The sequence below is a fragment of the Triturus cristatus genome, chromosome 5_2, assembly GCF_964204655.1.
Source record: "Triturus cristatus chromosome 5_2, aTriCri1.1, whole genome shotgun sequence".
Classification (NCBI taxonomy): Eukaryota; Metazoa; Chordata; class Amphibia; order Caudata; family Salamandridae; genus Triturus; species Triturus cristatus.
This window is the reverse complement of record NC_140588.1, coordinates 502895843-502922676: the sequence shown is the minus strand read 5'-3', so window position 1 is coordinate 502922676 and position 26834 is coordinate 502895843. Positions and strand designations below refer to the sequence as shown.

The following is a 26834-nucleotide window of genomic DNA, read 5'->3' as shown; positions in this document are numbered from 1 at the left end:
GCTGCGGTAAGACTCTCAGAGTTACCTGCTTTCCTGCAGCTCTGAAAATAGATCAAAACCGCCTCGGGAGCCACAGGAATTCTCTGCAGAACTTCGCCTCTGACTGATAGGAATGCTGCGAGGAGGGAAAAGGTGGCTACAGATCACAGCTCTGGAAAACCTACTTTCCTTAAACGTTTAATGGCCTTCAACTTGGTGCTGCCATGAGCCCTCGCAGTCTTCCTTATTTACGTAAAATTCCTCTTAAGTGCAAGTGTCTCTCCAAGGCAGTGGTTAGCACCTCGCACTGCGGATGCGAGACCCTGCCCACTCATGAGAGAAAAGCACTCATTTATGCAAAAGACAAACCAGCTGAGAGGGGGCATGTGCTGCTTCCGGTCGTCCCTTTGAGTTTGCAAAGATGCAAGCATTCATGCCTGCGCCAAGAGAGCCACTATGGTCCAGACCAATAAACGTTCTGTGCTTACATCGGCAAAGACAAAACACACACACACACACACGCATCAGCAAGTAGCCAGTAGTTTACAAGAGCCTCACATTGGGGCCAGCTGAAAGCGTCTCTGATGTTCTAGGACATATTAAGAGAACAAGCACAACATTTTAACTCGCCACTGAGCACACACCAGATAGCCACCTGCACCGCAGAGGCGGTGACACACCGCTCCCTTGAATGCATCTGTCATCCACTCTCTGCTGAGATTTAAAGCTCACATGGCAATGGATGTGCAGGGCCGAAAAACAACCATTGGCAAATCCAACAGGTCTGCCTTTAATATGCCAAAACATGTTAATACAGGCATTCAGAAATGCTGTTTACTTGTGTTGCACGCCTAAACACACTATCACGTTAAAGCCTGCCCTAATGGCGTTGCCAATGTAGGGAAATGTAGAACCAAAGATACTTTCTTTACAGAATGCATGCAGAAGTCAAAGAACTGAATGTGACAAACTGTGTGATGGAGTCTAAACTCCTAGGAGAGTCTGCTGACTTCCTCTAGTACTGGTCAAGCGGGGAGGAGCTCTGGTGTGAATGAAGGGTCCAATTCATCAAGGGAAACACTGGCGACGTGATTTAGCATACCGTGGCGAACAGACAGACAACTGTGTCAGTTGACAACCCCCTTGCTCACACAATATATGGAGCTGAAGAAATTATCAGGGAATCCCTTCAGCGGCGTAAAACTAGATGTTCAGGCAGCCAGAGGGTGACTTGCAAAACTATGAGGGTCTGCTACCTAAACCCTCTCCCTAGTTATTTGTGTATTATTTATTTTTGAGTTTTATATAGTGAAACCACGATTATCACCTTCTTGACTACCCTGATTATGGAGCATGTATTGTTGCTGCATCTCAAAGCAGAGGCCTGCAACTCAAAACTATTTACATGGAGTGAAATGGGTCAGCCCACTCCTGCCGCTGGATCTCTTCATGATGAGTGATGGCCTTTTACAGCAGTCATCCGGGTAAAAAGTAGTCTACTTTTGTGCCAGGGTTGGTAGGCCTATCTCTTCTCTTATTTCTGATTTCATGTTTTTTATTTATTTATTTATTTTTGCAACAGGCCATTTTCACTCTTATTCTCAAACATATGCACCTCGTCTTTAGATGGCAGCATATTTTCGTTTTATTTATTTTACACCTTGAATGCCTAATGTTTGCAAAAAATAATTGCAAAAATATTGAAGGCTTGCCAAGGCCAGACTATTGGCTTTGCTAATCCTTGTTCATTTTGGAAAGGAGCTATGTCCAGTTCTGAACGTAGGTGTGTCGTATCGTACACACATGCAGGCACCAGGGTACGCACTGTTCTCTCCCCAGGCAATACTGGTTTTGTCTACCCAAGCTCGGCCAGACAAGGAACATGCAGAGTCAAGGCATCCATATCTCCTGTCCTGCTTTGCCACTTACATTGACCACATCCTGGTTCCTAGGGCTCGCTGCAAATATTTTAGAGTTACGTAGCGACAGCACACAGCTTTGCAACTTGAGTTTTCCCTTTTATGTTTTTGTTCTGAGAAAAAAAAAGTACTGCCAGTTTACCAAATGTTTTTCACATCTTCACAAATAAATATTTATTGAGTGTCCACCCAGCCTCAAATCGCAGAATAGCTTAATCAGTTTGGAATCACCGCAGAAATATGCATTTTTCTAGTAGGGCTCCTAAGAGGCGTTAACGATTAGTATTGGTCACTCTGGTGGGACTCTTCACAGAACAAGGCCTGACTGGTATTGAACAACACCCCTTAAAATTTGAGACACTGGAGGGGTCTGTAACACTTTTCAAAGACCCCCTCTAAGGAAAGGCTCGCTACCACCAGTACAAGTGTCTATATATTCAATTTTTAACAAAACATGTCAATACACCACAGGAAAGACAGAAATTTCCAATGAGGTACGTGAACAAGGACGGAGTAACAAGACGCCGGCAGATTCCGGTAGCGGTGACGTGAACACTTGCACTCACCGTGTGGACACGCGACCGACTGGCGCGTGCTCCTTGAAGAGTGAGTTGCAGGTACGAGGAACACTCCCAACCACTCGATTCCATGTGAATCTCAAGTGAGGTGAATACTGGTTACCCCGGCAGCCCTTATGAAGTTGCGCAAATAGGTGGCAACAAAACATGTTGGCTTTCTGCACTTGAAAATGGTTTAAGATATACCATTCTTTTAATTGAGGACGCACACAGCATTGAATAAAGCCATGTCTAGCTAGTGAGTGGTACTGGGGGCCTTTGATATAATCTGCAAGATCTCTGAACAGCTAACGGCACCAAAACACCCACATGCCCCTAAACCCCACAAACGGTTTGATAAATCATGCTCACATGCACGGAGAAGCCTTATAAATGCAGTGAAAAACCTCCAGAGGGATTGGGTAGAAATCAGCATATGCAGAAAGTATTATAAAGAGGTGATTAAGAGGAGATCGAAACAGAAGCCTGGGAACAGCTTATCGCTGCATGAGCAAGGAATAAGGTATCGCAATTCTGGAGGGTAGTTAATGCACATTTCTTCTCAAATTGCTCCTCCACCTCCAGTGACATAAATATTTCCGAATATTCGTGGGTTAGCCACTTCACTACCCTTTATGATTTAAATGACCCAGCCTGTTATAAGAGTAGCACTATAAGTGGCATGGCCAGTCTGGAGGATTCTGAACAGCTAGTAATCACTGCTAAGGATGTCACTTAAGCTGTGTGCTGGTTCTCGGGCAGAAAGGTGCCTGGCCCAGACGAAGTCCCTGTAGATCGTTTAAAGGAAAATGTAACATTTTGAGCCTCCTTCTTGGTTAGTGTGCTTTGCTGCTTGTGCTCCCAGAGCCCCTCAAAATCTTGGTCCAAGACAACAGTTGTCCCAATTTATAACAAGCATTGGCATAACCAATAGGTCTCGCCTTTGGGACCTTATAAGTGTTTAGTTATCCAGCACAATATCCTTGGTGCAACAACATCAACTGTTGACTGGATAAACACTTATAAGGTCCCAAAGGCGAGACCTATTGGCTATGCCAATGCTTGTTTAATGGTGAAGAGGCCTTGACTCTGGATACATTGTAAACAAACACCTATAAGCGAATTTTTGTTCTGCTGCAGAATGCCTCACCAGCAAAAGTCAGCTTGGAATTTAGACTCATGCAACAAACCATTGGTAGATGTTACTCCACCATCAAAGCATGGCACAAAATGCTGTCAAACCAAAGAAGTCCACTAATTAATGCCCTATGGCAGTCATTGGAAAAGGACCCTGGTGCCGTTTACAGTAAATACCTGTGGTCATCACTTAAAGAAACAAACACAATGGACCTTTGGAACTTGAGCTTACCTCACCCTGCCTTGTGCCGTGCAATAAACAAAGACGCTGTCACTCATAAATAACAGCGCAGTTATCTAGGAGAGAGAGAGAACTAGGTAGCTTGTCCGTATCCCCAGGTATTATATGTTAATCTGAAAGGACTAGCCTATTTGTGAATAATACAGGACTCAGGACTGTATGACAAGAGGGAAACCATTAGGTTTCTTCATGAAGCCCTCACCCACCAACCTAGTTGGTGGCATGCTTCATCATCGGGCCCACCCAGTGACACCGAGTGTGTCCCGGGTGTGCTACTACGCCTGAATACAGCGGAGCTGGTATGTTGCTGAGTGTGCAGTGTGTGTGACGTGAAAGTGAAACTTTAAAAGGCTATACAGTGGTCCCAGCACCCGAGGGGATAATTAATATTTAATATCTGGGACTCTGTTAGCATTAAAAACAACAAGGCAAGTGGATGTGTGTGGAGTATGTATTAGGACCTCCTACATCCAGGTGTGGTCTACATGTTTTAGCCAGGCCTTTGTAGTGAAACTTGCTTTCCTCAGGACCAATAAATAAGTGATGGTGCAATCTATACTTAAGTGAGTATCTGATTGAAAAAATGTGAAGCAAATGTGACGGAACTACAGGTCCCCAGCTGGTCTTGGCCTCCAGAGCCGGTCAACACCTCTGCCGGATTACTCCCCTGGGGCTTGGAAAGGGAATCCCCCTCCCACATATATAGCACCTTAGCGAGTGCTTCACATTTTTTCAATCAAATACTCACTTAAGTATAGATTGCACCATCACTTATTTATTGGTCCTGAGGAAAGCCAGTTCCACTACAAAGGCCTGGCTGAAACATGTAGACCACACCTGGATGTAGGAGGTCCTAATATATACTCCACACACATCCACTTGCCTTGTTGTTTTTAATGCTAACAGAGGCCCAGATATTAAATATTAATTCTCCCCTCGGGTGCTGGGACCACTGTATAGCCTTTTAAAGTTTCACTTTCACGTCACACACACTGCACACTCAGCAACATACCAGCTCCGCTGTATTCAGGCGTAGTAGCACACCTGGGACACACTCGGTGTCACTGGGTGGGCCCGATGATGAAGCATGCCACCAACTAGGTTGGTGGGTGAGGGCTTCATGAAGAAACCTAATGGTTTCCCCCTTGTCATACAGTCCTGAGTCCTGTATTATTCACAAATAGGCTAGTCCTTCATGATTAACACTCATAAATAACAAACGCACATTGACCAGTCATACACATGCCTAGATTGTATTAAAGTCTTACAGCAGCCCGAAGCTGGCAGCATATCTAAACATGACATACTTGGTGTATCTAAAGAGAAAGCTGATGGCTATCCGATTTGCTTCTCTACCATCCTTTGCCAATCAACCTTTATGAAAACATAATGGTCCTAAGACATGCAGGTTATGCAGCGCTGTAAAGGAAGACATTAACCACATGGTTTGCACCTGTCCATTTTTAAAGAACGCTCGTATTTTACTATTGAAAAACATTTTTAACGACAGGGGCATCAGAACCTGTAGGTCGGCCATAATAAAAGGCCTTAATCCATCTGACCCTCAGATTAACTGTAAACTGGTGAAATTCTTGGTTTATATGACAAATTACTTAAATGAAATGTTTTAGTACTGGAAATAATTTACATTGGGTACTCGAATTAACCCCATTTTCAAGAATAGATGTTTTGTTGCTTCATTACCACAGCAGCACTTTATAGCCGATTACACCTCATAGTGGTCTAGATGTTAATTTTAAGGCACTTAACCCACCTGATCCTAGACTAACAAGAAATTGATGAAGTTTACCTCAATTTTACTCTGTAATCTTACAATTTGACAGGACTGTTGCTAGTAACCTTAGGCATAACATGACCATTTGATGATCTATGTATTCACCATCAGCTTTGTTACCTTACAATACTTAAACTGAAGCCCGATGGTGCAACTTCTTGCAAACAATTAGGATGTGCCGGAACACGCTGTGTTTATAATTTTATGAAACCAATTAGTAATCATGTATTGCATCACACCAAGATTTTATGTGCTTTCATGTTTAGTCTATATTGCAATATTGTGATGGTTTTTATTAATGTAAAACAATAAAGTTTGATAGTGGTGTCAGAACCCCTTTGAGAGGGCCATGTGGCAAGCAGGAGCAAAAGGGCCCAACTGTGGTTGTTGGTGCCTTTTCACTTCTGATGTGTAAGGGCCAGATCTACAGTGGGCTCTGAGCAGCTGGGCCGATTACCCCTTCAGCACCTGACTGTCAATGGTGGCGTGGGTCAGGCAGTCAAAGGCTTCTCGGGGAGGAGGTAGATGTAAGGCTCACAAATGAAAATACATCCAGCAACCCCAATAGATGATTGTCCAATCAAATACTTGCTTTTATGTAAAAAGGGGTATTTATCTACTAACATCAAGTGCAATACAATGTAATGCAAGTTCTATACACAGTCTTCTTAAGGCAGGCCCACTAGTGTTACCCTGGTAAGCTTTCCAATCCCACTTCCAGGTCTATGGATAAAGGTTTCCCCCTCTTAAGTGTGGCAACATCCAAGCTAGGTCCCAAAAATGAGTTCAAGTCTTAAAAGATCTACAACGGCTTTTAGCAAAAGTGCATGTGTCCTCCGCATCGGGGCGCATCATTAAGTGCATCTTCTCCCAGGGTGCAATGGCCCAGTATCAGTCTTACCTGCACCGTTCCTGGCCCAGTGTTGAGCAGACCTCTGGAACCTGAGGCTACGACGGCAGATATCCAGGGTGCTCTTCTGATCCAGTGTTAATTCTTCTTTGTCCGGGGGCTGGTCTTGGGTGCTCCCAGACTCAGGCAGGTAAAACTTGGTTCCAACTCTGCAGGCCACAACCTGCAAGTCCATTAAGACTGCACGCTGTCCTGGCGCCACTGCCCTCCTCCTGGACTGCAAACCGCCTCCTGATGTGCAGGAGATCTTGACATCACACAAAGGGCGAAGGTCCTCCGTGTTCTGTGCAATCCCCCCGGCATACAGGGTTCACTTAGTGGCATCGATAATCTGATCACCCTCTTCGGGTCCCAGCACTACCAAGAGCAACGGCCCTCCCTTCATGACCGTACGGCACCAGAGTGACGACCCTTTCTCTCAGCAGTGGTCTAGTCCTCACCGATTTCCTCACCTGGCATACAGGGGCCACACAGCACACACAGACAGACGGCCCGATCGGCACGCTGTTCTCCATGGACCAGAATCTCACACTCCACTTCTGGGATTGACTTGGTAGGACTCCCACTGGACCTCAGTCCCTCTAGGCAATCTCCTTCTCCTCTAAGGGCCCACTGGCCTTGGGTCAAGCAGAATCTGTAGCTCCAGGCAAGTGTTCTTGATTCTCCTGGGTTATGTCCCCTAATTCAGCATAGGGTCCTGGCAGATCTAAAGTCCCTAGTCCAGTTTAAAATAGACATGACTTGTGATGAGCTTCTCCACGCTGATGTACAGCTTCAGTTTGACAATTTGGGAGTCTCAAACTCCCCTTTTTATAATCCATTTCCAGTCACACTTGTGATTTAGTGTGTCTTTCTTTGGAGTTTGTGTTTTGGGGGTTGTCCACTTTGAAGTGCCCACTACTTTGTTGTGCTCTTACCCCGGAGACACGTCTATCACAGCAGGACAGTCTCCAGTCTTGATAACACCAAACATACACCATGGGAGCGACTACAGGTTCACACTTGATTGTCAGCTTCACTGATGTGCATCAAAAGGTTGGTAAAGGGCCCCAGCCCTGCTGTTTATGATTCTCTTATCAGCACCATCTCCTTCTGAAGATGAGCCCTGTCCTCTTCGACCTCTGCCCAAATCAAAAGAGCCCCTTTTGAAATGCTAAAGAGCCTGAGTCTTTCTTCCTCCAGTGTGTCCACCCACCACTCATGAATGTGGCAATCCGCAAATCTGTCAGGGAGGATCCTCTACCTCAACATACTCCTGCAGCCAGTCCTGCGGTTCCAATATGGGACCAACAGGTTTTGACGCACTGTACCCTCCCAAGTACTCCAGCATCTTTGGCGCTGCACGCGAACATAAATGTAGTTTCTCATGTGCTGCACCTGTGGCCACTTAGAAATACCAGTGCGCCGTGTGTAGACATGCACACAGACTTCCATGTAATGCTACCATGGGCACACACACATAACAGTGCTGTGTAGAAACATTCACACCTCTCAGCACTCTACCCATCCAGATGGATGCTGAGTGTGAGCTAAGCATACAGCAACAGAACTTTAATTGGGGAAGCCAGTGGAGCCCACTCCCATGAAAACCGCGCTGGTCATTCTACTGATTACTTTTTACTAAATATTATGCTACAGCTACTTTGCTTGTGCTACCTAACTCTTGGGAAGAGCATTAGCTCTTTACCACTTTCAGGGTTGTCTAACCAGACCACAGTCGAGGCAGGACTAGGTCATAGCGCACACACATGGCCCGTGCTCCCTCATGACCAGGGCACTCAGGGCAGGGCTACACACCTATCACCATGCGAGGGACTTTTCCGATCAAACATGGTTTGTGCATTCTCTCTGAATGGTCAACAGCTGTACAGCTTGGCTACTTTTTTACACATACAAAAATAGATCGCGCAGTTCCACATGATTGTACTATCTCCCTCTGTCTGTTTAATATTATCAACCTCTGTTTTTTAACCATTCAGGCAAAGCGACAATCAGTGGTCAGGCCCGAGACATGCAGTCGATATACAGATGATCATACCAGCAGTCCTGGACATTATCTCAGTCAATGTACATACATTAATGACTTGAGACATCGTGAAACTGTCAAGGGCCTAGAAATGGGAGATAGTAAGAAAAAAACATTGGTTAAGTAAAAACTTCCCCATATGGAGCCAGAGGTAAAGAGAGATCTTATAAGGAACCATTTCAAAAGGCAACAGAGGGTGTTAATGCTCATCAGAAGTAGGCTTGGCTCTCTAGAGACAATTGAACATTTCAAACTATTGACATCCAGAGGTGTGCAAGTTAAGGGGATTAGAACATTCATAATGAAAGAGCTGTGAGCATAAGCACCTGAAAGCACCACACACTCATTACTGAAGAAACATGCATTTCTTGGTAATAATTAACATTACAGATGTTGATTGAAAACAGGACGCACATGCAAGGACAGGCTCTATTTAGCTAATAGTTTTCAGTTATAATAGGTAAAATAAATGGATTCCTCAAGTGGAGCGACAAATACCTCCTAGGATATCAGTTGTGCCCAAGAACAGCGGCATTCACAAAGGATCTCTGATGACTGTAAGAGCATGGTGCGGAGAACATAATACATAGGCATGGAGGAAATAGTGCTTAGCTGGAAAGAAGAGACAACTTAGGGATTTTGCGTCTTCAGTTCAGCTGCACACAAGAGAATAAGGCAGGTGGAAAATAAGGTAACTGTAAAAAGATGGTAAGTGCTGTAGAAAAGGGATCCACTGGATGAAATGGAAACTCTAGAAACTCTAGAAACGGGTGCAGTATTGACTCTGGGTAAAAGGATGCCCACCTAAAACACTATTGGTTCTGGAAACAATGAATTGCTGCAGAGAAACGCCAAGTTAGGAAACACATTTGCTGCATTATATACAGGGCCCCTGAAATTACACAATTGTCCAGCTCGGTCGTTTTCCACATAATTATTTATTTAGTACATTGGCACCATACCCTACCATCGGATCCATAATTTGCAAATTTCAGCCCAAAATGTGTTTCTAGCTAACAGCTCAAAAGTTACTAAAAAAGAAGTGCTACACTTGGTTCAGCGCAGTGGCAGAATGGCGTCAGGGTTAACTGGTCACCTTTTTAAAAATTATGACTGCCGTATTACGGTGTTAAACTGGCACTAATGAGGTGCAACATTGGCCACATATTATAAATAGTGGTAAAAATGCTAAAATAACGATATAATTTTGCCAACGATTGTGCTGTATGAGGAGCATAATTCTGTCAACCCTGCTGCAAAATTTGAGTGGCCCTGAGTATATAGCAATAGGGCAATCTAGGTAAATACGGAGGAGTCTAACAGGAGTGCTATATTAATGAAAAATACAGGGCTGAAGGACTGTTGATTTTTCACTTCTGTTGTTGGCCAGCATGGGTGTAACTGAGTTAGTGAGAAAGAGCTTCTAGGAAATGTAGTCTTTTAGAGGAAAATCTTCAAATCTTCTGTAAAATTCATCATGGGTGGGGAATGGAAGACGATGTGAATATTTTCCATGAAGCTATAGATTGATATATTGATATGCCAATGAGATCAGGTAGCCAGTCTAACTTTGAAAGTTCATCAGTCTTCCTATCTAGTAGCATGCACAAGGGCGAAGGTAACTGTCAGGCCTTGTTCTTGAGGCCCACAGGGCAGACATGGGATAAGCTGTAGTGGTTGAGGTGGTTAGCCACTGGTGTCTGGGGTCCTTTCTACTTTGACTCTGAAAACTGGGACAAGCAAAACCTTTTCTACTCTTGACTATCAGGATAGCAAGGGTGAGCCGTCACAGGCTTCTCAGGGAGGTAGTGTAGAGGGCTAGAGCTCGGAACTCAACAGACACAATAATGTAATGTTCACCCGATGCTTATCTTTCATGTATCTAGAAAGTACTTTAATCACACAGCAGAATTTATTATATACAAGGTTGCAAACAAAGCCCTTCTAAACAGCGAGATGCTACAACCCCTTCTTTCCTGTATTCAGTCAGAATTCCCCTTCTTCCTGCTAGGGTCATATCTACAGTCCCCAACACAACATGGTTAAGGCAGGATTAGGCGGAGTTGTAAGGGGTTTAGATGCTCTCACAGGTCAAGTGTGCATCTCAGTTGGGTGGCTGTTTACCCCTTCAACAAAAAGTCTTAGTATGTGCAGCAGACATGTTTCTACACATTTATTCTCTTGTTCTGGAAACACGATTTACCTGCTAGTCATTGTAGTAGTTCAGGCTGTGCCTCAGATATGGTCCGATTCCCCACCCGCACCGAAGTGGCTCTTCCTCTGCGGGAGCTGCGCCAGAAGTTCAAAGGGTTCATTGGTGAGGCATATATGCATGACTGTACTTGTCTACGTCCACAGCTGCCCTGTAGGCTGGCTGCAGGCTGGTGTTCTGGGGTTGCAGTTAGGGCTTCCAGTCTGAATCCCTTGAGGTGGTGCCTTTCTAGCAGTTGCAGACTCCAGTCCAATCAAGGCTTCCCACTTTGGTGGAGATGCAGCTTTCACTGACAGCGTCAGCTGTAGCGGCACCAGACTCTTACGCCATGTAAAAATCAATGGGCCACACAGGATACTTGTTATAGTTTAGTCTTATCCAGATTACTCAAAAACTATGCAGAATGACTGATGGGGGTTCCCTCCATGACTTAAGTCACTCCTGGCTTAGCTTAGCAAGTGTATTTTTTCTGGATACTCTTGAACCTGGTAACATGTTGGGCTTCTCTTCCTGGACAGCCTTCCCTCCTGCAGGACTGGCACACTTTTCCCCCTCATTCAGCAGGTACTTCAAGCAGACCCTCAGCCTCTCCACCCGAAAGTGCAGACTTCAGGTGGTATCCCCTAACTGCTGAGAGACTGGCTGTCAGGCTGAAACCAGCCCCGTTTGCAAAGCAGCTCTCTGAGTTCCCTGCAGATCACTCACTTTCTTGGTCAAGAAGAAATTGGGACTTGAACATGGTGTGTTGGTTTGGGTCCCACTTGCATGCATATTTTCCTTGTGGATCCACTGCCCATGGTTTCCGAAATGGTTTTGGTTGGTTCTTTTTCAAAGGTTGTTCTCAATCTCTTTTCCAGACACAGCCTTTGTGCAAAGTGATAATTCTCATAGCAGGTAGTAGTGGGGCTGCCAATGCACAAGACAAATGAGCATCTCTTTGGTAACAAGGCCCTCATTGATTTTCTAAAGGTAGCCCTTTTTCCATCCTCCCTCACTTATTGTCTGGGTCTTCATCCTCCAGTCACAGGAATACAGGCAATACAATTCCGCTGTCTGTTGGAAGCTGTCCATATCCTCCATTGTGTGCCAAGCTAAAATCATGGGCATCTAAAATGGATCCAACTGGATCCATTACTCAAACAACACACAGTCCTATTACCACATGTGCTACGCAGTCTGTACATACATGCGCTTGACTTGTAAATGAAACGCCAGCACAAAGCTCTGGATTTCACGTAACAGTGGACCGCTAGCTGAGAGAAGCCGTCCGGTAGAAAAAAAGTATGGGCACACAATAGATTCAAGTACACGGTCGCTGCCATCACCACTTCATGATGCACACAGGGCATGGTTGTAGTTTCAATGCCTACTATGAGAACACACTTGGTGCACCCCTCCAAGTCACACAAACAGGTTCAGGACCTGGCATTGCCAGTGACAGGCCTAGGCCTATGTGGACACTCTTTTAGCGTGATACCAGAGTGAAAAATTTGTCCGGATACCAGTTTTAAATGTGGTTGGATGGCACGCCTGTCAGCATTGCAGGCTTGTTCACCATGCAGGGGATATTCTCATCTTAACAATAAAAATTCCTGACAAATGGTGGAAGAACTCAAATGGCAATCTGGACCTGAGTCTCGTTATGAAATGTCTGACCAAGAGTTTGGAAAGTAAAGGTATTTAGGAGTTCTAATCGATGAACACAATTCCATGAGTACCCATTTGGGCAATACAATAAAAAGTAGACTTAATTCGCCATCTCACTTAGGGAATGTTTTGTATGATCCATTGAAAGGCCTATTAGTTTGCTTGCCTGTGAATTCCAGTCTGAATTATTCCAACTCGTACCCTGGCCATGATGCCGTGTGACATTCATTTTTTGGCTGAGATGGTGGAATCATGTTTCAGAATCCGGAAAACATTTTCTCTAGTTGAAGGCTGATGGTCAAATAAAATTAATGTATTTCAGTTTATTGCATCTTTAACTCCGCTGACAACCATATGCCAAGACCCTTTTCCCACAAGGTACTAAGGATTATTTTTTACTCCCTCTCTCTTATCATATGCCTTGTGAAGGCAGTCAGAGTGTTTAATAATCCAAGAAGTTTGTGATTGATTTCTTATAGATTACCTATTGCTCGGGCTCTCTGATTCAAAACTCAGGTTTGTACTGCAAATTCTTCTGTTTAACTGATAGTTTGCATAGTGGCCTTTTGACTTGATGTAGCTTACAAGCCTTAGGCATTTCATCATCTAGAGTTGTTTGTCATCTTCATCACTGTTTTTCAGATTTTTTTTCATGATCTTTGAACTTCCTTGCTTTCGTGAATTGGGGATGATGTTGCTATTTTATTGAGTGCTTTGAAATACCAATGAAGATGGGAAGGAGCAGTTACTTGCAATCCTTGTTCTGTGTCTCTGGTATCCTCATTATATTAAAAAAGATACAGAGAAGCCAGGAAAATAGCTAAGGAAATAGCGACCAAAATTCTTAATATAAAACAGCAGTCAAATTGAATTGAGAGCTATCTAACACTGTCGTCCATTAATGGAGCTTTGATCTGTTTACCGTCTTACGGTGTCATAATTGCTCTTCAGTGAAGCTTTTGTACATCTACATCATTCCCTGCCTTTTTTCCTTTTAAAAAATAATAAAAAGGTTTTGTTTCCTTACAGTAGATTTCCAAACTATTTTTTAAATCCGGACTATACATTTTGTCAGACAATACTGACTTTAAATAGTCTTTTGTTTCAAATATTTATTTAAAAGTTATTTTTCACTGTGGGAAAAAAGAGTGCCCTCAGCCCCACATATAGAGCTATTCCATATATGACACTTCCCATTATTAACAACTAGAATTACAAGTAAGTAGCTTTCATATCAGAGTTGAGTTATACCATTCTCTTGAGTTCTTTTTTGCTAACACTGTGGCAAAGGTTTTTTTTTAAAGAGTCCTGCAAACATCATTAAATCCTCTTTTCTCTTTTACCTTAGGGTAGACGTAAAATGCCAATGACCTGTGCTGCTTATGGATGTAATACAAAATTCTCTGCGGAGTCCAAACGGAAGGGAATAAGCTTTCACAAGTAATGTTATTTATGTTTTTACTTTTCAACCACCTCTTACATTGTCAAATGATATTTATTATCGCCCGGTAATATCATCCAGGACCATATGGCAGTCTCATTTCTGAACCTCTGATTGCTTAAATGTCATTGCACAATATGTACTGTCATTAGATAATCATGTGTGCTCTAAATACCAGGAATTGTGACTAGCTAGAGCTGTTTTGGTTTTCTAAAGGTTGGCTATTGCACCAGAGCTTTAATAGATAAACACGTTAATTAACAAGAATCTTTGTAAAGTAAAATAATATTAGATAATATTGTTAAAGATTGCAAAAAGTTTACTTTTTCTCACTAAGAATTATGCTGGGTGGCTGCCATGAAGGTACATCCTTGCATGTAAAAGAGTGCCAAATATTTTAATGGCAGACCTAAATAAGAAGAAAGGGTTTGCTAGTGATAAGTGGCACTAAGTGAAAGCCTTTGCTGAAAGCGTATGACTGCTAATAATGTGTTACAATTTATTGTGTATTTGTTCCCTGCTTGAGCCATTATTGGTATTTAAATATATTGAATTAAATTAAAATAATTGTTCTTACTTTTAAGTTAAAAATGATTTTCCACTTAAAGTATGTTTCTATTATTCCTTACTAATTAGTAAAAGGGATGTATAGAATCAATGAAAAATATTTTAATAAAAATGATTGTTACAGTAATTTGTGAATTAAAAAAGGTGATTCGAATATTTTTATATAAATAAAAAATATATACTATTATATCTATTTTAAATTACATTAGGTTTATTTACATTTGTAAGTATTTTAAATAAATTAGCATTATTTCCTATGGGGTTTTATCTTAAGTTCTCTACCACCATTATTTTCTATGTGACTGTGTTGTAGTATCAGTAGTTGGTTGTGTGGTGTGGTGGACTTACTACTGTTTCTTTTTTAGCAGTAGTTAAGTACTCTGGTAAACTTGACTCCACCTCCTTTTTCAGGAGGGGGAGATGTGTAAGTCTTCACTTTTGAATAACTTTACACTCTGATTTTGTGAATAGCCAAAAATAGTAAAGTTACTCAAAATTACACGTGTAAATTACTCTCAAGTGTAATTTACCTTTGTGAATAGCCCCGAGAACATCCACATAATCTTACTTTGTCTGTTTTGGTCATCATATTCTTGAAGCAGTTTTATTTGTCTTTTGATTTAAAATCGCTTCTTATTTTCATTAGTATTACTTTAAATGATATTATATGTTGTCAGCAGAACCATTCTCTCACACCACAAACTGTCTATAACCTATCCTTGTTTTTCCGATTGCACAAAACCAGCCCCTTCCCATCACATGGGATTTAACAATTCTTGTACATAGAATGACCCTGCAGGCTGACTTCATTACACATTGCAAACTTTGCATTGACCTGAAGTTCACAACCACAAACAAAAATTAACTCATGTTAAGATATTCCATGGAAACCTCACCATTGGCCAAAAGACACAAAATGAAGCAAATAATCCAGACCCCACTGTGCATCTCCAACACGGATCAGACCACATCGGCTACAATTTTATAACATTTAGAAGCAACAGTACAGTTTCTAAAGAAGTGCTGACTGGATCAATCTACATTTAGGTCCAATTCTTTGCCAACTAGACCCATGAATTGTTATGTATTCTTCTTTTAGGATTGTTGTAAATTTTTGAAACTTTATTTACTCTCGAGTTGATGTTTCTTGACAAACATCGAGATATAATACACTACACCTCACGCATGCGCACCATTAACAAGTTCGAACGCACTCGTTCTAGTGTTCTCACTGGCTTCCCAATTATAAGTACTTCCGGGTATGCGCACGAAGCACACTCGCAATCACACGCGGAGAGCACCGGGCGGTAACGGATGGATGTACTCGTCTTCTGGTAGGAGATAGTCAATAGCTTTCACACTTTTATATTTACTGGCCCATTTAAAATTTTAAGCGAGCGAGTTTACCGATTTCGTATATAATTTTTACAGAGCCTTAGTGTTTGGAATCGGTGTCTTGAACTTACGGACTGCTTTGGATTTTACTGCGATCACATACTCATAGCGTTGAATCACATTGGTTCCGTCATAGTCATAGGACCTACTGGGTCGGAATTATCACCAGGTTTAAGGTAAGCCTGGAGTTTGAGTATATACTCCGTTGCATGTATTTATACTCTTATGGCATAGGACACTTAATTTTCAATGCTGTCGGTTATCATACAGTCAGAAACACAATTTGATGGTCTGTTGGTTATCCTATTTGTTTATAGGTCCGATATATTCGCCATACTAAGAGAAGGTAGGGGTTTTCGTTAAACCGCTCGCACGTTTTTACTTTTTCATTTTCCGTGGTGCTTACAGTAGCTCTTAACCCACTTACCTCGTCATCTCCGTTTAGGCAATTAAAACTATGGTGCCCCAACACACAAGTTTTTCACATGATTGTTTGTATAATATATATGGTATATATATTCACGTTGCACTTGCTTTGAAGGGGACAGTATTGAAACTTCACGCATGCTTGATGACGAATGCTTTTTCTCCCTTTTTTCTCTGTTTTTGTCAAGATTCTTCAAAATCATTTCATAATTGCACTTCTACTTAATCATGGGTTAACTTACCCTACACTCCTGAGTACCCTTTTTTTGGACTTATGTGCACTTTGATTGGCGTTTCTTCCCACTTTTTCAGTTTGGCTTGGTTTTGAAAATTGTATTGTTCTGAGATATAACAGATGGGTACTTTTCTGTGATACGTACTCCATATATGTTTTTTTACCAGCCCTGAAGAAGTCGGGGGTGTGTGTGCCCCATGACGAAACACGTGTTGGCTGGCTGGAATATTCTGAAACTCATCATAAAAACGGAAAACTGAATTTACCTGGTCGTCCTGTGGTCCCTCATTACCCAACTGTTTTGTTGTATGGTTATGTTTGGATACAAATGCTAATATGTCTCATACACTGAAAATTTTACGTGTGCACAGTCTTGTTTTCTGTTCATACAGTTGGCCACGGCCCACTACTAGAGGGTTTAGGGGTTGTTTCTCCCTCTTCTGTGGCACCGTTACAGATATATTTGGATTATTACAAGAACGTTTAAAAGAGAGCGCTCGTAAATAACCTGACATTTTAAATAATACCCCCAGTGTGTTAATTCTTAGACCCATGAGTTTGCCAAACATTTTCCAGAAAGTTTCCAACCATATCTAAACTATGGTCAATCAATTAACAAATGGCTAAAGTTAGCAGCCAGGACAACTGTAGATGAGAATTAGCAGTGAGGACAGTAAATTATCACCAGGGTAAAGACGTAATTGATGGAATTACAACACGTAGGTAGAGCGACCACAAAAGAGGTCAGTATTCAATAACTATTTTCACACCAAGATGTTCACAATGTGTATATAATTGAAATCGGAAAATCAAGCCTTTCAGGTCATGTGATCTGAGGTACCTTGCAGCTTGTTACGTTAACTTCGGCAGAGTTTGAACCACTAGCTTTCAGATGGGCACAAACGATTAAGATGAAGAGTATTCACGGAATGCTGAGCACTCATCCATATAAAGTGTTAAGTAACATTTGGCTCTGTTGCACTTTAAATATGTTAAAAAATAAAAAGGTAAAAAAGATTTCAGTGAATTGTCAGAAAGGAGAAAGATGGCAGGTGACAAGTGTTAGCTTTCAGCTGTTAACATTGGGGAAAAAGTGACAGAAGTCACATTGTAAAAAAATATATTGACCTGATGATTCTGAACTGTTTTATTGTGGGCCACTCAATGCCCAAAGGACATGTAGTGTAGGATTTCCCCTTTAAATCTAGGGTACTACCACTGGTAAAAGGACAGAGTTCTTAAAACTCTAAAACATTACAAAAAAGAACAAAAGGTCAGGGCACTAGAAACCTGCACCAGTCAATCTGGTATTCTATGGTATGCTAGCAAGGGTGTGGTGCAAGGAGCCAAGTGCGAGACCTTCTTACGTCCCTATTATTTGGCAAAGCCAAAATTACAAGAAACAGGAATGGCTCAGCACACAGCTATGTAGCAGACAATTGTGTGTGTCAATAACTGAAAATGAACACTAATACAATGTCTCCCAAAAGATTCACAATGGACTTTAGTTTCTTAATGATGTAATTTTCTTTATTCTTTTGTTCAAATTTTCTGATCTTAAAAGCACAGCATACAGTTCATAGCCGACGCGGCGCGTTTCGTCCCAACGGTACTTCTTCAAGGCTATAAAAATATATGCATAGAACATACATTAATATATACAATTAAAATTTGTGCGGAAATCAGTTTGGACTAAACAATTAAACCAATATCCATATGGTACTTTTCCCTACACCATTGTGTGACATGTACACCCTGACATGTGAATCGTAGAGAGATATTAAACAAATTTGTATATTGGGAGATATATACAACACATAGGAGAAACCTCACAGAATAGCTCTTATAGTCATTTCTGACATATTTCAAACAATTTGTTGATATGTGCCTTTTCAGTCCTATCACGATTGTCAAAAGGGTTTCATAACAACCTTTCTGTAGTAGCTTTTTGACAGAATATGTCTGATAGTCAAATGTCTACAGTAAGAGATCAATTTTTTTCTACATATTGGCGACCAATGGTACAGTCAATAATTAAGTGTGGCATAATTATAATTCTTTCCATGTTTTATGACCAAGCAGTGAGACGTGGACCTTTCTGCACTGACACTAATAGATAATATCAAGCAATCAAATAAGTACAACAATGGACCCTCTCATATCGCCATGATAGTAAACAATAATGCAATTTCTATAATATACTGATTATCGTATTATGCAGGACTTTTAGTTTACCTATGGTCACTTAAAGGTTACACATACCTCAAAAATGATGCGTGCAAAATCCAACGTGAAGTTGAGTACTATATAGACAAATATTAAAAAATCATAAATCTATAACAGAAACCACAAATTGATATGTATTTGAAATTTTTGAATTTTTTGAAGCATATAAATGTGCACATAATAAAACACACTGTTACTAGCTCAAATTCGGATTTTTAATTTATTTCTTTTTTTAAAAATATTTTTATAAAATTTGATTAAAATGTTTAAAGAACATTTTTCTCATCTCTAATAATTTTGCACATGTAGTGTAATCACTTTGTATAAATTCTAACAATATGCCAGTACACTAATGTGAACTGGCAATTGCGATCAAGCATACCTGTATATTTGCAGAGATGGACATCTATATTATGTTGTCTAGAGATAAGTAAATAAAGGTTTGATAGCCTCAGCCCTATGAAAAAACACATGAGGTATGTTTAGGTTTTACAATTAGAACATTTATACAATCACGCTATTACGGACCAATCTTAGTACCAAAAAGACGATCTCCATTGATTTAAACTGTATACTCGGCATTCAATATGGGGCTTTATAGTCAGTTTCATAAAAGTCTAAGCATGAAACAATTGTAAATCAGTATATGTGATATAGAGATTGCGCTGGATTAATAAAAATAGCCTAAATGTGTAACAGAATTGCAGGTTTTAAACATCAGTATATACGACATAGAGTTTACGTTGGATTAATAAAAAAGTCTAGAAGTCTGACCGAATTACTGGAATTGGACATGAGATAATGATAATATACACACAAGTTTTTAGAGACCATATGGTTATTCTTACACAGAAAAGCGCTTCTATATGGAAAGTGTTGAGTAATAACACCGGACATAATATTTGTCCGACAGGCACCATATTTCAAAACCTACTTGGAAATATTATATATTACAAATCCAATTATAGAGGATTGTATCTTGAAAATATTTCACTGTGGGCATTATTACCAAGTATTGCAGGCATATTACACGTGTCCAATTCACATAAGATATTAATATAAAGTGAAGTAAAAAATGCAGTATATATAAATAAACGCTGCAAGTACAAATAAAACTTGTAGTCCAACCTTACGATCAAATATTTATACATGGCATAATCTTACCATGCATATACACCTTTATATGTGATAAAAACAATATTTTTCTCACAGACAATCCCCCATATACAAGCTATACCGTCGTTATAACGGGGCAGATATATACGAAAATCGACGCCATATTGGCAAGATTACAATACAATATCAAAACTCCCAAAATCAGCTTGTAAATAGATACTAAGTATTTGAGCATAACCGAGAAGTAAAGATCTGAAAAAGGGAGGAAAATGTAATTCAATTTAAATTTTTAGTGTTCTACAAAAGAACAACCAAGATTAAAGTGCAAAGTACCTATCCTAAGTTACTTACAATCGCGGTAACGTTAAATATGTTACAAAATAAAAAGGTAAAAAAGATTTCAGCGAATTGTCAGAAAGGAGAAAGATGGCAGGTGACAAGTGTTAGCTTGCAGCTGTTAACATTGGGGAAAAAGTGACAGAAGTTACATTGTAAAAAAATATATTGACCTGATGATTCTGAACTGTTTTATTGTGGGCCACTCAATGCCCAAAGGACATGTAGTGTAGGGTTTCCCCTTTAAATCTAGGGTACTACTACCGGTAAAAGGACAGAGTTCTTAAACCTCTAAAACATTGGTGCCAGAAACAAAGTTAAAATTAGATGTTGGCGGGAGGAGCCTAGCGCGCAACCAAGATGGCCGCGTAGGTGCGAGGCTCCCGAGGACCTCCGCGACCTCCTGCATAAATCCTGACAGAATCCTGTCCCAGATGAGGGGACTGTATTTGTGAGCCCGAGCAGAGGTGACGCCCGTTTTCCGTTTTTAAATCGGACCTCGGACACCGGCAGGAGCATCGATTGAGGTTTGCGGCCTTCTCCACACCGGCCCCCCGTACTGGAGTTGTGGGGCGATCCGGACACAAAGTGAACAACAGCGGCGGGCAAGGCTGGGTGACTCGCGTACCCCGCACTTTCACTTTCGCTTTTGCGCCCTCCTTGCTGCCAGGCGAGGTTGGGTTGCGGGGCAGTGTGCGGTGGTGTGGTCTCGCTGGGGTGCCCTGCCGGTCCGCCAGCTGCGGTCCGTCCTGCGGAGCGGTGGTCGCTCCCCCCTGGACCCCTTGAACTGGATTGTCGGCCCCCCGTTTCTTGAGGAGATTGACTCGTCTTGGGGATTGAAACCATGTCCACAAAACAAGATGGCGATCGGGCTAAGATAAAATCGACCCGCCGTGGCGCGGCCCAGCAATCCAACAGTATGGACCGCTACACCCTCCAGAAGGGATCCCCAGAGGCGCCGCGTAGGTCCCCTACGGGCCCGACTGATGCTTCCGCTCTGCCCACGGACCTGACCCTCCGAGACGTCATGGGTGCCATCGCCGAGATGAAGGCCTCGGTGGACCAGCGCTTCGACACTCTGGCGCAGAAGATTGACTCGGTCCTCGTGGACGTGGGCCTCGTGAGGGCTGATTTGTCTAAAACCAACGACCGGGTCGACTCTTTGGCCCACTCTACCACGGGCCTCACAACGGACGTGGCGGCCCTCCAACAGGAGGCGCGCAGGCTTGGCCAGGCGAGCGCCCTGATGAATCGTCGGCTGGAGGATTCCGAGGGTCGGGCCCGGAGGAACAACGTCCGCATTATCGGGGTGCCGGAGGGACGCGAGGCGGAGGCGGCGGATCTATTTGTTGAGGACCTGGTTCTCACCCATCTCCAGCCTCGGGGGCTGAGTAAATTCTTAGCGGTGGAGCGTGCCCACAGGGTCCCCGGGGGTAGGCCTAAGGTTGGAGCCCTTCCGAGGCCTCTCATCGCCCGGATCTTCAATTTTCGGGACAGAGACGCTATCCTACAGACTTCCAGGCTACAAGGGCCGGTCAAACTTGACAATATGGACATCAATTTCTATCCTGACTTCACTCCGGCAGTCCAAAAGCAGAGACTGAGCTTTCTCGGTGTTAAACGTCGCCTAAGGGACCTGAATCTCAAATATGCGATGCTTTTTCCAGCTAAGCTGAGAGTGGAGGTGGATGGCCACACGCACTTTTTTGATCGACCCGAGGTGGCCGGGGACTGGCTAGACACTTTGCCCGGAGATCGGGACCGGGGGGGTGGGGGGGGTGCGGTTGGTGGGGAGGGCCCGCCGGATCAGGACTGAGGGACTAATGGTAGGCCTTGCTCTGGACTGCGTTGTTGTCACTATTGACTGTTAGGGTAAGTTCCCCTCCTGTGGAGGTCGTGTGGGGTCTCTTGGGGGATCTCCCTCCTCCTCTGGGGGACTAGTTAGTTTTCTTATCTATGGGGCGACAGGCACACTGCACTTTGGGGGGGCTGTTTGGGCTCATGCAGGGGTGCAGGGTGGGGGGAGTTCTGTTGGGTTGGGTGGGTTGGGGTGGGGTGTGGTTCGTTTCTACCGCAAGGCAAACCCGTTATTGTATTGTTGTTTTTGAGATGCTCTGGGGGGGACAAATGATGGCTTCGTTATGTGATGGGGGGTAGGGATTTGACTTTGTTGTCCTGGAATGTTAACGGACTGGGTGATAGGATCAAGCGGGGTGTGGTCCTGCAGTATTTGAAACGGATTTCGCCTGATGTGGTCTTTCTGCAGGAGACACACCTTATTGGTAACTCCTTTTGTGCCATGAATCGCCGTGGCTTTCGCTTGGTGGCCCACTCGGGCTTCACATCAGGCTCGCGGGGGGTGGGCATCATGATCAAGACCTCGCTCCCGCTAGAAATAGACGAGGTGCGCCATGATGAGAGGGGACGCTACACTGTCTTGGTGGGGAGGATGGAGGGCAAGGTAGTTGTCTTTGTCTCTGTGTACGTCCCACCGGGGCTACAGTCCACCACCTTTGCAGATCTGGGACGCCTCCTTCTTGACCTCCCGGGGGGGGCTTCTGGTGGTTGGGGGGGATTTCAATGCGGTGGCTTCTGGGACTATGGATCGTCATCCCCCTAGGGACCTCCCCCGGGCACAGGCGTGGTTAGCGGGCCTTTTGGACACACTGGGATTGGTGGACTGCTGGCGTTTAAAGCATCCCACCCAGCTGCAGTACACCTTCCATTCGGGTGCCCATGGTAGCCTCTCGCGGCTTGATTATGTCCTTGTCCCTGCGGCCTATGCTGGGAGGGTGGGAGAGGTGCGCCATCTGGCGCGGGGTATTTCAGATCATTCCCCGCTCCTGTTGCACTTGGGTGTCTTCCCGAGGGGAGAGGGCAGGGTAGCCCCAATCAATGCTTGGTACCTGCGTGACCCCACTATTCGTGCTGACCTGATTAAATCATTGCAATGGTATTTTGAGGAGAATGTGGGGTCCGTTCCGTCGGCTATCTCCCTGTGGGAAGCCTTTAAAACAGTTCTCAGAGGGGAGGCCCTCTCCTTTATCTCCCATGCCCGCAGACGCGCACAGGAGGAGGTGACCCGGGTGGAGGCCGAAATTACTGAATTGGAGGGTGATCTGGGGAGTGGGGTGACTGACGCGGCGCTGCATGTTCTACACCTTAAACAGGCGGCCTATGGGGCCCTCGTCACGGAGGCGGCCAGGGGCCTTAGCAGAGAGCAACAGGGGCGACTGTATGATGTGGGTGATAAGGCTGGCAAACTGATTGCGTGGTTGGATAAGAAGGAGAGAGCTAGTCGTGTGGTCCCGCTGATTGAGAGGATGGATGGTGTACGAATTACTGAGCCGGAAGGCATTGTTTCTTGCTTCGCGGATTATTTCCGCGAGGTATATTCTCCGGTCTCTCCCTGCTCGGAGGAGGACTCCCATGCCCTGCTGCGGGACATCGCGCTGCCCTCGCTTTCAGTGGAGGACAGGGATTCGTTGGATGCCGCTCCCACCTCGGATGAAATCGCCCTCGCCATACGCTCGGTCGCCTCGGGCAAGGCCATGGGCCCGAATGGCCTTCCTATCGAATTGTATAAGCTGCGACCGGATGTACTGGCACCTCACCTCCGTGCGATGTTCCTTGCGGCCCACTCGCGGGGCTCCCTCCCGCCGGACCAGCGTCTAGCTACCATCGTGGTTATCCACAAGGAGGGGAGACCGCGAGACCGGGTTACATCCTATCGGCCGATCTCGCTCTTGAATGCGGAGCCTAAAATCCTCGCCAAGGTGCTTGCCAACCGGCTGGTCGGCGTGGTGGGCGATCTGGTCCACCAAGACCAGTCCGGCTTCATTCCCCATCGCAACACGGCCCTTAACCTGCGGCGCTTGCACGGGGTGCTCGCGCGTGTTCCATTCGTGCGGGAGCCGGCCATCTTGGCGTCCTTGGACGCCACCATGGCGTTTGACACGCTCGAGTGGCCGTACATCTGGGCGATGTTGGCGAAATTTGGATTTGGCCCGGGATTCATCAGCTGGGTCAAATTGTTGTACTCTGACCCATTGGCGCAGGTGGTGGTGAATGGTCGAGTCTCGGCCCCATTCGTGCTGGGACGGGGCACGCGACAGGGTTGCCCCCTGTCGCCGCTCCTGTTTGCACTGGCCTTGGAACCCCTGGCGGAGTGGCTGCGGTGGCACCCTTCTATCCGTGGTCTCCGTTGGACCCCTGAGTATGAGGACCGCGTGTCCCTCTACGCCGACGACATCCTGTTGTACTTAGCCTCCCCGCGTAAATCACTGATTGTCCTGGTCGATGTTCTGCACTCCTTCGGCCGTAACTCAGGTCTTGTCATCAACTGGGCTAAATCCTGTATCTATGTGCTTTCCGGGGAGGCTCCTGTTCTCCCGCGGGGCTGCTCGATCCAGATTGCCTCGCAGGGGTTTCGTTACCTGGGCGTCTATATTACGCTGGACCCGGTGGCCCGCTACGAGCGGAATTTGCTTCCCCCCCTCCAGCGCTTGAAGGAGGACGTCGCGCGCTGGCGGCGCTTGCCGCTTTCGCCGCTCGGCCGGGCGGCATTGTTCAAGATGATGTCATTGCCGCGCTTTTTGTACGCTCTCCAGAACTCGATGGACCTGGTCCCGGCGCGTTACTTCCGTGAGGTGGAGAGTTTGCAGCGCCGCCTGTTCTGGGACGGGAGGCCGCGTATAGCCCTGGCAAAGTTGACGCTCCCGTGGTATGACGGAGGGATTGCCCTCCCGGATATTAAGCGGTATTACTGGGCCTCCCAATTAGCTGCAATTAATCACGGCCTTTACGGGCCCGCCTTAAACCCGGCATTTGAAATGGACAAGATGCTCCTGCCCGGTGGCGATTATAATCGAGCGCTCTACACTAGCGTGCCCGATTCCCGCCTGACGGGACCCACGCGTGTCATGGTGCGAGTATGGCACGCGGCCAATGCAGCTATGGGATGGAAGGACCGTTTGACCCGGGCGTCACCGTTGTATGCGTCTGAGAGGTTGGGCTCCCTATGGACCTCGAAGGGCTTCGATAGGTGGGACACGATAGGCATTAGTACAGTGGGGGACCTCTGGACGAGGGGAGGATTCAAAACATTTGAGACACTGCAGGCGGAGTTTCAGCTGCAGGGCAGTGAATACTTTCGATACCTGCAGGTCCGTCACGCTCTGGGTTCAGTCTTCCCAGACGTGGCCGCCATCCCGGAGTCCTCCCCATTGGAGGATAGAGTGCTAGATGGCCACGTTCCGGACAGCACGATCTCCCTCATCTACAAGAAGTTGATTAATGACCGCTCGGGCTTACTGACTGGGCTCCGCGAGGCTTGGGTTGCCGATGGGTTGGAGCTGGATGACGAGGACTGGATTTCCGCGGTGGCCTCCCCGAAGGAGGTGGCCATCCCGGCTCGCCTTCGCTTCGTCCAGCTTAAGATACTTCACCGGGTGTACATGACGGGGCCAGGGCTTCTGCGTATGGGCTATGCCGAGGATGGACTGTGTAAGCGTGGGTGCGGTGCATTGGCGACTTTTTTACATATTCTGTGGGAATGTCCGAGGGTGGAGCGATTCTGGCGTGGTGTGCATGAGGTCCTGCGAGCGGTTACGCATGTCGTGCTGGTGCCTGAAGCAAGGAGATGCCTGCTGAATGTGTGGGAACCAACCGACTACTCGGTTCCGCAGACGCGATGGGTGACGCTGGGTTATATGATCGCTAAACGTGACATCGCTCAACTGTGGGGATCCCAGAGGCCCCCGGCAGTGTCGGCCTGGAAAGAACACATGGATTGGTGCATGTTCCGAGAGAAGGTGGTGTATGTGGCGCGGGGTAAGCCTGGGGCGTGGCTGAAGGTGTGGGGCCCCTGGAACGCCTACCGCGGGGGTATTTGCGAGCCGCCATTGTTGCCTCCCGCTTCACCAGCTCCGTCCCCCTAGATGACCCCCTCCCTCAATCCCGGGCACAGTGTTTTCCCAGTCCCGGACCTATTTCCCTTCCCCTCCTTCGATTTTAGTGTATGGTTGGGGTCCCCCCATTTGAGGAGCATATGTTGTCACTCTTGCTCTCGGGTTGCCTTGCGGGTGTGGTTTTATGTTGTTAGTGTTGTATAAAACGAAACCGTATTGTGGGCTCAGAGTCATGTGGCCCACGTTGTTGATACCTCCTGCTTTAGCGTCTCTGTAACGCCAAGTGCCTTATTGTATATATGTCACTTATTGCTGTCACTTTAGCGGCCGGCCGGAAGGTTGTAGGCCCATACCTGTATATATTTGAGATTGTAATAAACGGTTTCAAAAAAAAATAAAAATTAGATGTTGGAGTGACACTGGGCTATTCACTGTCTCACCAATCATAAAGTATGCTACCAAACGCACCTGAAAAAACATCACATTACAGTTTTCATAGCAAAGAGTATTTTTTATCTGAATTCAAATACCCCACAACATTGTTTATTCTCTGATTTTTCTAACGGTGAGGCTGCTATCTTCTCAGTCTCTTCTCCTAAGGCACTGTATGATTCACTAAATGCACTGTTTATTGACAAAATCTCTAATTTGTTAATCATTTAAAAACAAAGCATGTGATGCTGAAACTTGATAAAATTGAGTGGTTTCTACAACTTCAGATATCATCAATCAGTTATTTTCCAATCCACCACATCTAGCT

At 44.8% G+C, this 26834-nt stretch overlaps 1 protein-coding gene across 1 annotated transcript in view; it reads left to right on the top strand.

Annotated features, from left to right (window-relative positions):
• Positions 1-26834, top strand: part of LOC146823217 (THAP domain-containing protein 1-like) — a 158830-nt gene that overhangs the window by 18555 nt on the left and 113441 nt on the right. The window contains exon 4 of the mRNA XM_085607511.1: positions 13777-13863. Within this exon, the coding sequence (XP_085463637.1) occupies positions 13777-13863 (87 nt within the window). The remainder of the gene's footprint in view (positions 1-13776; positions 13864-26834) is intronic.